We start from the raw sequence: 12,243 nt of genomic DNA, 5'->3' as shown, positions 1-12,243 counted from the left end.
GACAGTAAACTGAATATCTTTGAGTTTTGGACTGTTGGACGGACAAAACAAGACATTTGAATACATCCCAAAAAGATTCCTTTAAGCTATCATGCTATTTGGATCAAGATTTCCTTTTACACATCTGCAGAGATGTATGGTTTTGAATCTATGTAATGGTAGAGTTGGATATATGTTCTCTTGACAACAGCATGATCACACCCCTCACTTCGTCTTAAAGCTGATAATCACATTGGGTTGTCTGTGCCCGTCATTCCTGTGGGAATGTATTCTGAGTCTTTGACCTCTTCTTTTTTAACCCCTTTACCAGCACACACCCAGACACATTCACACACACACACACACACACACACACACACACACACACACACACACACACACACACACATACACACACACACACACACACAGACACACACACACACACACACACACACACACACATAAATCCTCCTCTCCTTCATGTAGTTCTCATCTGGTCTCACTTTAGGTTTTGAGGTCTGTGTTTTGGGGACACAACAGAGCTGCTGGTCCAAATGATAGCAGGAAGGCTTTTTCCTCAGACTTCCCCAAATAAAATTAATTTTGATTCTGTTTTGACCGAGCAATCATTCACTTCCTGCAGTAGTTGTCACAGATACACATGGATGAAAACACAGAGTACACTCTCTGTCTTCACTGTGTCTTTTAGTGTTGGCGTAACATGGTGTTCTGCACTGACAAGCCAATAAGGGAGAGGCTATGGGATAGAGAGAAACAATTACTGCAGAGTGACTGACAGGCGAGATTAGGGCGTATTTGCTTTTCTATTGCAAAAGTAAAAGAATAAAGAGCAAATATGGAGAATTAAAGTGTGTCTGTGCCAAATGCTGATGCCGAAGAAATATTAATCATGTGTTTGCAGGGTTTATATATATATATAAATATATTAGAGCGGGTGATGAATGATAATTCTAAAAAGATAGTTGGCTCTAACGCTGAATACTTTAATGAGTTACTGTAAAAAGATTAAAATAGCTGTGTGTTTTGCACAAAAAGTGCTGCAGGGCATAAACCTGTAGAGGTGAGTGGAATTCCCCGCACTCAAGGGATCCAGATGTGATGACACAAACAAATACACATTACAGTACATGTGTATATATACAGTTAATGCACCCAAAGACACACATAATTTTAATCCAGTAATCATTATTATTTGTAGGAAAAATATACAAATGGAGGCTGACTCTTGTAGATAATCTCTCCCTTCTGTACTTGTAGATCTTCAGGGGAAAAGATAGATATTTACTGTGCTCCTGTTCATCTATCACAATATCTAAAGAGAAAGACTAAAGTCAGAACACCTCCGTAACTGTCTCATAATACTGGAAATGATGTAGATTGTAGGTTTCTGATTGGGTTATAATCACGGAGGAGAATAAAGAGCTGAGGCACCCTTGAACATTTCTGCACAGAAGTTAGCAATCAGCATGACCAAAGCAGCAATTTTGCCTATTGGGACCACCCATCTGGGGCCTCTGGGGGGGTTGCAAGGTTCACAAAAGTTCTACACAGACACATGTATAGCCTACATGTGTTGCAAACACACACATATACACAGAAAAGGTTGCATAATAATGTGAAGAAAACACTCTCACACAGTATGATCTGGATCTTGTATGGTGCACACTAGGATTACTAACCAAGATGACAGAGGATGAGCAGCCACAAATTGCAGGGAGCTGGGGTTAGCTGCTGGGTGGGTGGGTGGTTGGGTGTAGTTTCAGGAGGAGGACAGTCTGTGGCATCGTAGCCAAGCAAAGACTGTCTGAGGTAATTACTTTCCTCTCTTCAGTAGAGTTTTGGTCTCTTGTCTGCGAATTGGCCATAAACCCCTTTCAGCGTCAAAGGCCTCTAACATTTCTGGACACGTGCTGACACAAATATGGCATTTTCCACAGTCCATCACTGCTCTGAGTATCTGTGAGCTGAGCCTCCTTTTAAATCATTCAGCTGGAATCCAAAATCATCCTGATATTTCCATGCTCTGAGGATGGCGTGTTTCATAATGTTTCCTGGCCTCTGGCACACTTTTATCTGTGGATCCATGTCATTTTACCAGCCCCTGACTCTGCAACTCATACAGCAAACATATAGTAGAACAGAAAAGTTGTTTGACACGATGCACTCTTGTCCTCAGTTTCTTTCTGAGGCCTTTCAAACCCTCTATAGTCTCTGATCAAGACAGGATAAAGTAGACATGTGGGTGCACAATCAGCCAGTGTTATTCTCCTGTTTTAAACCTCCTCTCTTATCCCTGAAAATAAGGACTCCTCTCCCTGATCCTGAACAATGCCAGTGCCACACACCTCAAGTATTGCTTTGAAGCTTCCAAGCCAACCTGTGCTGCTGTCTCGGGGTCCTATCTCCCTGAAACAGATCAGAGTGCAGATAGTGAGTGATATTTGCAAATACATATATGTCCAAAACCCTCCCTGTGTTATTGAAGCTGGTGGAGCTCAGAAACAGGAATGTGATCCTGCGATAAAGGTGACAATAAAGCGGCAAGATATGTGGTTTCTTTGAAATTTGTCATATTGTTTATTTTCTCACTGGAAGCCCGCATACTTGGGATTTTAAAGGGTGCTTTTGGGTGCTTTTTTGGCTTTGCTGTGCAAGTTTGCATTTTGCAAAAACGATCCCTCACATGTTTAAAGGTGCAATATACAACATTCAGCCCCACTAGGTGTCGCACTGGAGCAACAGCATCTCAGACCAAAATAAATGTGCGCATCATTTACTCAATAAAGTTTGGGAAAAAAGAAAGTGGCATCTGAGCACACAACTAACGAAACTCAGATCAAACTGTCAAACTAGGCAGTGCTGATCAAATATAGATCAAGGTTCTGTTACTGCATTGCCTATTTCTCGCTTCAAATGTTTTCAGAAACATATTTTAGCAGACTGTTTAGCTGTAATATGAGAAACTTTGAGACTGAGCCGCCATGTTGAAGATGGACGCAGGAAGGACGGAATCACATACAAACTGTGTGCTTGCACTCAAATATAATGTTGCTTGCACAGATTTCCTGTGCTCAAGCTTCAACTCTTCTCCTCACACTCAGGCTGCTTCTGTGCACTCATGGAACTTCTGCTCTCAGATTTCTCCTCTGCTCTTGAATTTTTTGTGCAACAACCCTGCCGGGTTTAGTGTTGACCAATGAAATGATCCCTGCCTCCTTGCGAGCTTGTTTGCTTTACTTCTTAGAGCGTCTCATACGGGCGGGTATTCTTTAACCGGGTACATCCACTCCCGCCCGCCAGGGCTTTATTAAATGTACTTCCCTTGCTTTCCTTACGACTTTTGGAATAAAAAGACGGTTCATTTAAACACCAGCACTCGTGATTTTTACTATAGTAGCTGCATACAGCATTATAGTGCCCGCCTGTTGGTGTGCTGGAGGAGAAAACGATATCACCTTCATCATAAATGTTTCTATGGTTACCCCCGTGTGAGAAGGCTAGATGGTCGCTTGAACTTCATTTTTTATATGTAAAATTGAAGTGATAAGCATTACACAGACCCACAGTTGTAGTTTTACTTCTTTTTGGGACCCACAATTGTAGTTTCCTTAGGCCAGTTAGCAGCTCCTCCATCCGGATTGCTGCTAGTGCAAAGCCACTGACACTGACACTGGGTTTTGAGGGACAAATTACAAAATTTGAATGTGAAATCAATAAATTACGCTCTCAAATTGATATACCACACTCTCGAATAAATATAGGGAAAAAGCTCCATAGAGTGTGACTTCATTCTCTGCTCAGGACGCCATTACTTCATTATATTTTTACATAGCAAATAGTTGTTTACTGTCATCTAGTGAGTCTGAATGTCGTATATTGCACCTTTAAACTGTTGACATTTGTTTGGAATGAACATAACTCAGAGGTTTCCCATTGTTTCTTCCTTTACGTACAAATCCAGTGAACCTTTAATTGTGTTTTTATACAATTACTCATTCCACATTTACAGTGTTTATAACCAATACATGCATTTCACATACCCACACCACATAAAATCTGTTTATACTCTCGCTAAACTACACATCATTTCACATTGCGGTTGACTGTTGGGCCTCTCTGAGAGGACGAGCAAAAATATTCTCATTTTGGTTTTCATAAGCTCCGTCTTTTTCAAGCACATGTTGTCCTGACAGAATTATAACAATGCCCAACCTGGAGCGCCTTGAATTTCCCTGAAGTCTCCTTTGATCTAAAGCGGAAATCACATTCTCATGTCATGTATAAAAAGCCTTGTTTATCCTTTCATTCATTACACAGAGGGAGAGAGATGTTTGGCCAACACATGTATGTCTTAAACATGTGGAGGTCAGTCCCACGTATGGAGTCATTATACAAAACTCACATACTGCAGATATTACTCCCTGATGAAAGGAGTTTTCTTTATTTCTGCTAAAGTCAAGCATTCAGGAGCTTTATTCCTCACGAGCCCACAAAGCGATCACAGCTTCTGTGGTGTGTGGATGACAGATGTTTTTAGGGAATACTACCTTGACGAACTAGATATAATGTCATGGCATATGGACTGAGAATGAGACACTTTTCTCTGTGGCTCAAAACAGAAGCAGGTGCAGTAAACAGCCAATATCTAAGCAACAGGCTAATATAGGATACAATTAAAACAAGATGTCCCGTGAATGACTCACACACATATGTTTAGTCGATCCTCAAGGCTCGGCCTTTGGGACTTGGGAAGGCTTTTGAGCAGTAGCGGTTTAATGTAATTAAGGATCCCGATCCAGGATGAGCCCCAGAGGTCAGTGGGAGAAAAGTGCGGTTGCAATCCAAGTCTGTCTCGTGATTTTATCAAAGGATTACCACTTCCTCCTTCCTGTTTGCTTCCTCTTGGCCATGCAGCTGTTTTCAGATGCCAGCCAGAAAGAGTGCTCTCTCAGATAGCGAATGTTAATTACAGCCCTTTTCCTCTCCATCTCTAATTCTCACATCTGGTTTATCTTTGTGTTTTCATCTCTGTCTGTCTGTCTGTTGTTGGGTTTGTCGCTTTCCCCCTCTCGAACTCTCCCTCCTTCTTCCAGACTTCCAAACTTCACCCCTGAGGACAATTTAGTCTGTGTGCCATCTGTGTGTGGCGACATTACAGAGAATCCGCAACAAAGACATCTAATCAGTCACAAGGAAGGTATTACTGAATTAACGAAGAGCTTGAGGTGAGGTCAGAAGCAAAGTTAGGACTGGAGCAGAGGAGGACTAGCTTGGCTCGTCATTTGACAGGCGGAGGGATTTGACTTAATAATCTACAGAAAAACAACACTACTCTTTAAATACAAGAGACAAAAGTTCTGAAACGAACTTAACAGTTTTGATCATACCTTACAGGCAAACTTCATCATCACACCAAATGAAAAAAAAAGTCAGTGCTTTGTTAAATACTTTATAACTACATTTAATAAAACATCATTACAGTCTATGAATGTTTGCACTTCCTTTCTTAATCCTCTGGCTGACAGTGGAGCTTTCATCTTCTCCTCTGATCTTCCAGCCTTTGAAATGAGCAGCTCCACACCTGCTCATCCCAGAGACATTTAAACAGCACGAGAGGCATTGAACGTACCCTCACATCCTCACTTTGTTTAGAATTCCACCACTCCGCGAGCCCGCTCCGAGACGCAGGTTTACTGAGTTATCTGGAAAATTTCGCTGGGTAAAAGAAGAAAGAAAAAAAACGCATATTCCCTTCAAATCTGGAACATTGTGATGTAAAAAACGCCTGGTTCAAGTTTTCATCAGTAAAGTTATCCGGATAACTCAGTAGATCTGCTTCATATAACAGGCTCCTGGCATGAGACAGTGGGGGCATGCTGTTCAGATATTTACTGTAATCAGTGGAATTTTGTAGCTTAATTAAGATTGTCAAATAAATTACATGCACAAAGTATGTTCTTTTGTGTGTTTTCCTGGTAAAACATGCAGGCAGCATAAGGGAATCTTCTACAAATAATGAAGAGAAATCAGTTGAAAAGTGAATTGTTCTACAAGCATCACTAAGTTTTTGGTATTGGTCAGATACCTGCTCTAAATGTATGTTGTTCTGACCACACAAGTGTATTTGGTGAGGTAAGTTTTTGTAGGGTACACAGCACCATCAACTGATATAATCATGCAATTACACTTTTGAAAGGGGCCTGTGCTTTACAGTGTGTTCAACATGTTTTCATGCATCCAGAGAAGTCCTCTAATTTACACTGAGGTCTGCAAGCCATGTGCAAAACTAACACAAGCAAGCTGTGACTCATTTTCCTGGCAACACTTCAATTAAACATCTTAAACTGTTTGCCAGACAGATGGTTCAATCTTAAAGGAAAGGTTGACAACATATGAGGTTTCAACTGTCTGAGTTAGTCAAACCAAGTGGATATCTTCCACAGTTAGAGTTGCTTTAGTATAATATTCTCTCTTTGTGTTTCTCCAGACAGTGTTTCCCTGTTGAGCTGCAGTGGAAGGATAGTAACAAAAAAGACAGAAAGATATCTACTTGATTTGACCAATTTGGATGGCTGAAGCTTTAGATTAATTTTTAAATGTATTTTTGTCCCTTATAACTTACATTGTAAGCACATTATGAATGGATCTGTTAATGGCCAGTATGAACAGGAGGAATGATAACAAGAGGAAAAACCTGTTTTGTTGTTCATTTGGGCACAGGACTATTATTTTGAGACAGACTTGAAAAATGGTGAACCTGTCCTTTTAAGTTTACAGTGATAATTAATGTCTCTATGTTAACTGTTTAAAAATGTTGACCAATCCTCTTTTCTCGCTGTCAAGTGAGGACACTTTCCATCCGAGCCCTGGAGGTCCATTAGACTTTGTCCCAGAACACTTCATTCACTGTCCACACCTTCAGCAGCAGAAAACGTTTCCCTCTTTCACAGCTCACCTTTCTGTCCATCAACCTTTTCTGTGGACACAGTAGAGGCCAAAACAGTGGGTTAAAGATGGATAACAGTGTAATCTATTAGCATAGCTGTGTAATGCACTGCATGCAGGTGATAGAACCACTGATAGGCCAACCTTTAGGTATGAACGTCAGTGAACTGCTGAATATTCAGAAGCGTGACAGCCCTTCTCTTGGTCCGTCATTCAAGAACTCGTGGCCCAGTCCATTACCACACTTCCCACAACAAACCTGGGATATTTCAATTTAGAGAGTTCTAATCAAAACCTATAAATTATATGATAAATAAAGGTAAGAGTGTTGGAGTAAATTCCCATTTAGTCCAGCTAGACATGTGCTGACATTATAAAGATATCCAGCTGTACAATTCTGTAGTGATAATTTACCTTTATGGGTCCCCATGCTTCAGGGTATTTGGAGACGCTGTCCTTATGAATAGTCTCTGAGAAAGCCGGCCAAGGAGAAGAGTGCTCGAACTTTGACAAGCTGGAGAACAACTCATGCCCACATTCAGAACACACGTATATACCTGAGAGAAGAAAAACTGCATCAGGGGCTTCAAAGGTCCCCTCCAGACATGTTTTAAGCCAAAGGTTTTCAAAGTGGGAGGCGGGCCTCCCTAGGGGGGCTCCAAAGAGTTTCAGGGAGGCTCAGTGAATGGAAGTGAAAAAATATTATATTATTTATGACATTATTTATCAAAAGGAGATCACACAGAATAGCCTAAATATGTGTGAGTTGGTTAAAGAGATAGTTCAGAGATACAGCAGTTTTGGGAAATTTTACTGTTTTTCCCACTTTCCCTGAGTCAGAAATAAATAAATGCTTTAGGACAGACTTTTTATGTATTTGGTGTAGTCTGAAGTTATGTCAAACAGCAATATTAGGCTATCTTGGCTCAACTGTTGTGTGTCTGTGGGATCAAATAACATAACCATGATCCCATAGGCATCCAGGAATTGAGCGAAACTAAGCAAGTAAACTAAAATTACATCTACTCTTTCTTCCTCATTGAAAAAAACAAAATCAATGAATATTAAAATATTTGGCATTAAATTGTCCACATCATACTCCACAACTGGCTTTGAAAACACATTGTGATGTCATAATTCATGCTTGTAATTACACACTTTTAACTCAGATTTTAGGTGAGTTTTCACTTCTCTGTGACTTGTCACCCTTCACATGCAGCTTCATGCTTCTCTGTCACTCACCAGGATGGAAGTGATTTTTGTATTCTTCTCCACCAGAGAAAGAGCAATATGACATTTCATCCATGTCAAATGACTTTGTGTCTCAAAACCAGAGGTTTAGTGTCTCTTTCACTTGAAACGTACAGTATGTTTACAAAGACTCAGCCAGCTTAAGCTGGAAAAAACCTGCCGCCCCAGATCAGGTGTCAACAGCTCTGTCCTCCTTGTGTAATGATCTTATTCTCGTTACTTCCACATGATGGCAGTACTTACATCACTAAGCAACAGTGTCAGTATGAGGCTATTACCCCAGACGAAAATGTGTTTTTAAGAGTAACACGTCTGATAATACTTGCATCAATTAATGCAATATGATGATACTTAACATATATAACATATTACACCCTCATCTAAAGAAAATAATACTGTTTATACATATATATATATATATATATATATATATATATATATATATATATATATATATATATATATATACACACACACACGCACATATATATACACACACATGCACACAAGTATACCGGTATACAGAGAACTAAAACAAGTCACAGCCCGTAGGAAAAAAGTAACTTTAATATTTGAAAACAAGATTAAAGACAAACTTATTATCAAAGCATTGCATTATTGCATTATTTTAATTTAAAATACATTTAAGTTCTTTGTAATCAGCCATTGTGATTCATTTACATAAAGCTTCTCAGTAGTGAAAATAGTATTTATAGTTACAAATTTTCTGCATCTAGCACAACAAACACTTCAGGTAGAGGTCATTGTTGATGAATGAATTTTAAAAACATCATGAATAATCTTTGGAAAAGGTTTATCTTGTCTTAGGTTTAAGGTTTTGTAAGTTATTTCTTACAGATTGGTGTTCACTCACTTGTAACACTCAGTTTTATACTTACATGCAAAACTGTGAAGGTAAACAAACCCTTAAACTCTCTGTAAGAAATAACTGGCAGAATCACATGAAGTCTAGTCTCAATCAATAAACAGCTGATGAGACAGTGAATGTATAATCAGTGAGGCTATTCTGGTTACTGAGTCTGTGATGACTGCATAATAAAAGATATGAGAAAAATCCTCTGTTCTTGCTGTCCAGTGAGGCCACCGTCCATCAGAGCCCTGGTGCTCCCACATTGGGCCTTTTCCCAGAACACTTCATCCACTGTCCGCACCTTCAGCAGCACAAAGAAACTTCTACAAGTCCTGCAATTTTCCCCCCTGACAGCTCACTTTACTGTCCATCAACCTTATCTGTGGAGAGAGAGAGACGAAGAGATTATGTGGGAGTCGTTTCCCAGCCTGAACCTTTCATATTACTTTAATAATGAATATCCTTTTATTACATATTCTGTATTACAAAATGTATCAGAGCACTGTTTTACCTTTAGGGACGAACTTCAGTGAGCTGCTGAATATTCAAAAGCGAGACTGCCCTTTGCCTGGCCCATCATTCACAAACTCATGGCCTAGTCCATTTCCACACTTCCCACACCGTACCTGGAATAAAAATAACATACATCTAAATCAGATGTGGGCATTAGTTAAAAAAAACAAATCCTTCACATGAAAAGTCCTTTAGGATTATGAGTTGTTTACAAGCAGCTAGTATCTGATGGAGGTGGGTGCCGTAAACCACAATCAGCTGTTTAAGCTGAGTATTCAAGTATGAAAGTGTGTGGTGGCTGGTCTAGAAGTGAATATAGTAAGTTTACACTGAGCTTCCTCTGAAAGATTCAATTATTAAAAACGTAAATCTCTTTTCTTCTGATGGTACCTTGTATGCCCCAGGTCTCTCCTCATGTTTGGACACACTGTCTTCATGGATGGTCTCTGTGAAGGCTGGCCAGGGAGACGAGTGCTCATACTTGGAGCGGCTGGAGAACAGCTGGTGATCACACTTGGAACATATGTACATCCCTGAGGAGTAAAGGATGGGAGATAATGGTTGGTGTTAAAGGTGCAATTAACAATTATTTTCATTAACAATTAATCTGTTGATTATTTTCTCGATTCATCAATTAGCTTGGTCTATAAGATATCAGAAAATGGTGAAGAAAGTTTATCACTGTTTCCCAAAGACCAAGATGCAACCTGAAATGTCTTGTTTGATCCCGACCAACAGTCAACAACCCAAAGATATTCAACTTACTGTCATATAGGACTAAATAAACCAGAAAATATTATCAATTAACAATATGGTTGGTGATTAATTTTCTGTAGATCGTTTAATCAATTCATCCACTAACCATTGCTGCTCTAGTTAGTGTGAAAGATGAGAAAGAACTACTTAAATGGATAGTGACTTTGTAGGACTCTAAAACAGTTAGTACCAATGAACTTACTAAATATCGCAGGAGGAAGATTTATTTAAAATGAAGATTACGTATACGTCAGATCACATATTGCCATCTATTTGTCACTATTTCTGTTTTGTTTCAGTGAGTTTCCTTTATATTTTTCAGACGCTTTTTAAATCCAGTTATGCAGATAATGTTTTGCACTTCTTCAAAGGTGTTAAGTGGAGCTTTATCTTCTCTACCACATCCAGTTTAGTAACAGGGTTGTGTAACCTAACCATGGGTTACAAAACTTTACTTGCTTAACAGGGTTTTTATTCAGTATTTCCATGCCAAACAATGTCAACCCTCTCTTAAAGTCTCTGTTGTCAGCTAGGTTAAGTTAAATAATTCAGCTCTAGATCTACAAGCTTGTCTGTCAAGTTATTTACAAACGATAACAATCAGGTTTGTTGGCTAACGATGGCTAGCTTGTTATTGTTAACTCAAGCGTTACCTCTAAACCGTCTCTAAGAGCCGTTATGCATAAACGTTTTACAAATAACAATAGGTCAATAATAACAGTACCTGGTTTGAAATGGTCTTTAAAGACCTCTCCCCCGAAGAACTTACAAAACGACATTTTCTTGCGGTTAGACTAGTTACTTAGCCTCCCGTCTTCTTCTTCTTCTTTGGTTTTACTGCCGGACTAAAAATTTAAAGGTGCATGCCGCTGTTACAGCGTATTTGGTGATCCATCAGATTATGTGCCTTGCAGTGCTGGAAGAAGTACTCAGATCCTTTACTTAAGTAAAACTATCAATACTACTATGTAAAACTATTTCATTACAAATAAAAACTCTGCATTTTACTTGTAATTGAGTATTTTTACATTGCAGTATTTATACTTAGGTAAAAGATCTGAGTGCTTGTTCCAGCACTGCATTTCACAGTATCTGATGGGTCACCAAATACGCTGTAACACCGCCACCTACTAAAATAAAAGCCCTCCTTGCTTTGTCTCTGAGGTCGTTCACAGCTTTGTTGAAGTTACCTGTGGTGCTGATGTTTAGGCCGAGGTAGGTATCGTTTTCTGTGTTTTTGTAACAGTATATAGGCAACTACTATTACTCTTTCCATCCGAACGAGTCCAACCGGAAATCTTATTTTGAAAGTTGACGGGTCGCAGGCTGTTGTATTGTATAAATGTTAACATGTACTGCGCCAAAGTTCGCTTAAACTAATTTTCATCTTCAGTCCCTTACAATTAAAACATATAACAGCACAATAACAAACAGTACAAAGCAAAAAACATACATTATACAAAATATATACTGACTAGCCCATCACATACACCCACAATGTCAACTAGAAATTGATAACGTAAACTTTCCAAATTAAAAGCAAGATTATTTGCATTCATGAGAAGACTATGAGATGAAATTTAGATTCAGTGGTTACAGAGCTGAGACGCTGCTGTTGGTTTGACAGCTGTCAGGCAACGTTAGCTGAGTTTATCTGTCTGCTGTCATGTATCAATGCCTCTGCGTAGTGTCTCTCCCATGAGACATGGACACCGCAATGTTTCAGCGGTTGTTTGTTCACCAGCGGCTGTACACAGCAGCTGAGGAGATTCTAAGAGAGGTGCAGAAAACCATAACGTTAGCTCTGTAGGAAGCCTAAGTAAGTTGATCTAACATTATAGAGGATGTTGAAAGTGTGCGACACCAGCTGGGCCTTCTGTGAAAGTAACCAGGTTTGGGAACTC

The 12,243-nt window shown here is 39.4% G+C and overlaps 1 protein-coding gene and 1 pseudogene across 1 annotated transcript; both read right to left on the bottom strand.

The window, feature by feature from the left end:
* Positions 1-6,640: 6,640 nt before the first annotated feature.
* Positions 6,641-8,365, bottom strand: LOC122967099 (annotated as a pseudogene).
* Positions 8,366-8,748: 383 nt separating this feature from the next.
* On the bottom strand, positions 8,749-11,219 carry LOC122966732 (methionine-R-sulfoxide reductase B1-A-like). The gene is made up of 4 exons (XM_044331037.1): positions 11,064-11,219; positions 9,974-10,116; positions 9,582-9,696; positions 8,749-9,450 (listed from the first exon to the last, which is right to left on the bottom strand). Exons 1-4 carry the CDS (start codon positions 11,116-11,118, stop codon positions 9,431-9,433), a joined length of 333 nt encoding a protein of 110 aa, XP_044186972.1. The 5' UTR covers positions 11,119-11,219; the 3' UTR covers positions 8,749-9,430.
* Positions 11,220-12,243: the final 1,024 nt, after the last annotated feature.

Source organism: Thunnus albacares, chromosome 17 (assembly GCF_914725855.1).
Source record: "Thunnus albacares chromosome 17, fThuAlb1.1, whole genome shotgun sequence".
NCBI classification, from domain to species: Eukaryota; Metazoa; Chordata; class Actinopteri; order Scombriformes; family Scombridae; genus Thunnus; species Thunnus albacares.
Note: the sequence above shows the minus strand (reverse complement) of the source record. Positions and strands in the feature narration are given on the sequence as shown.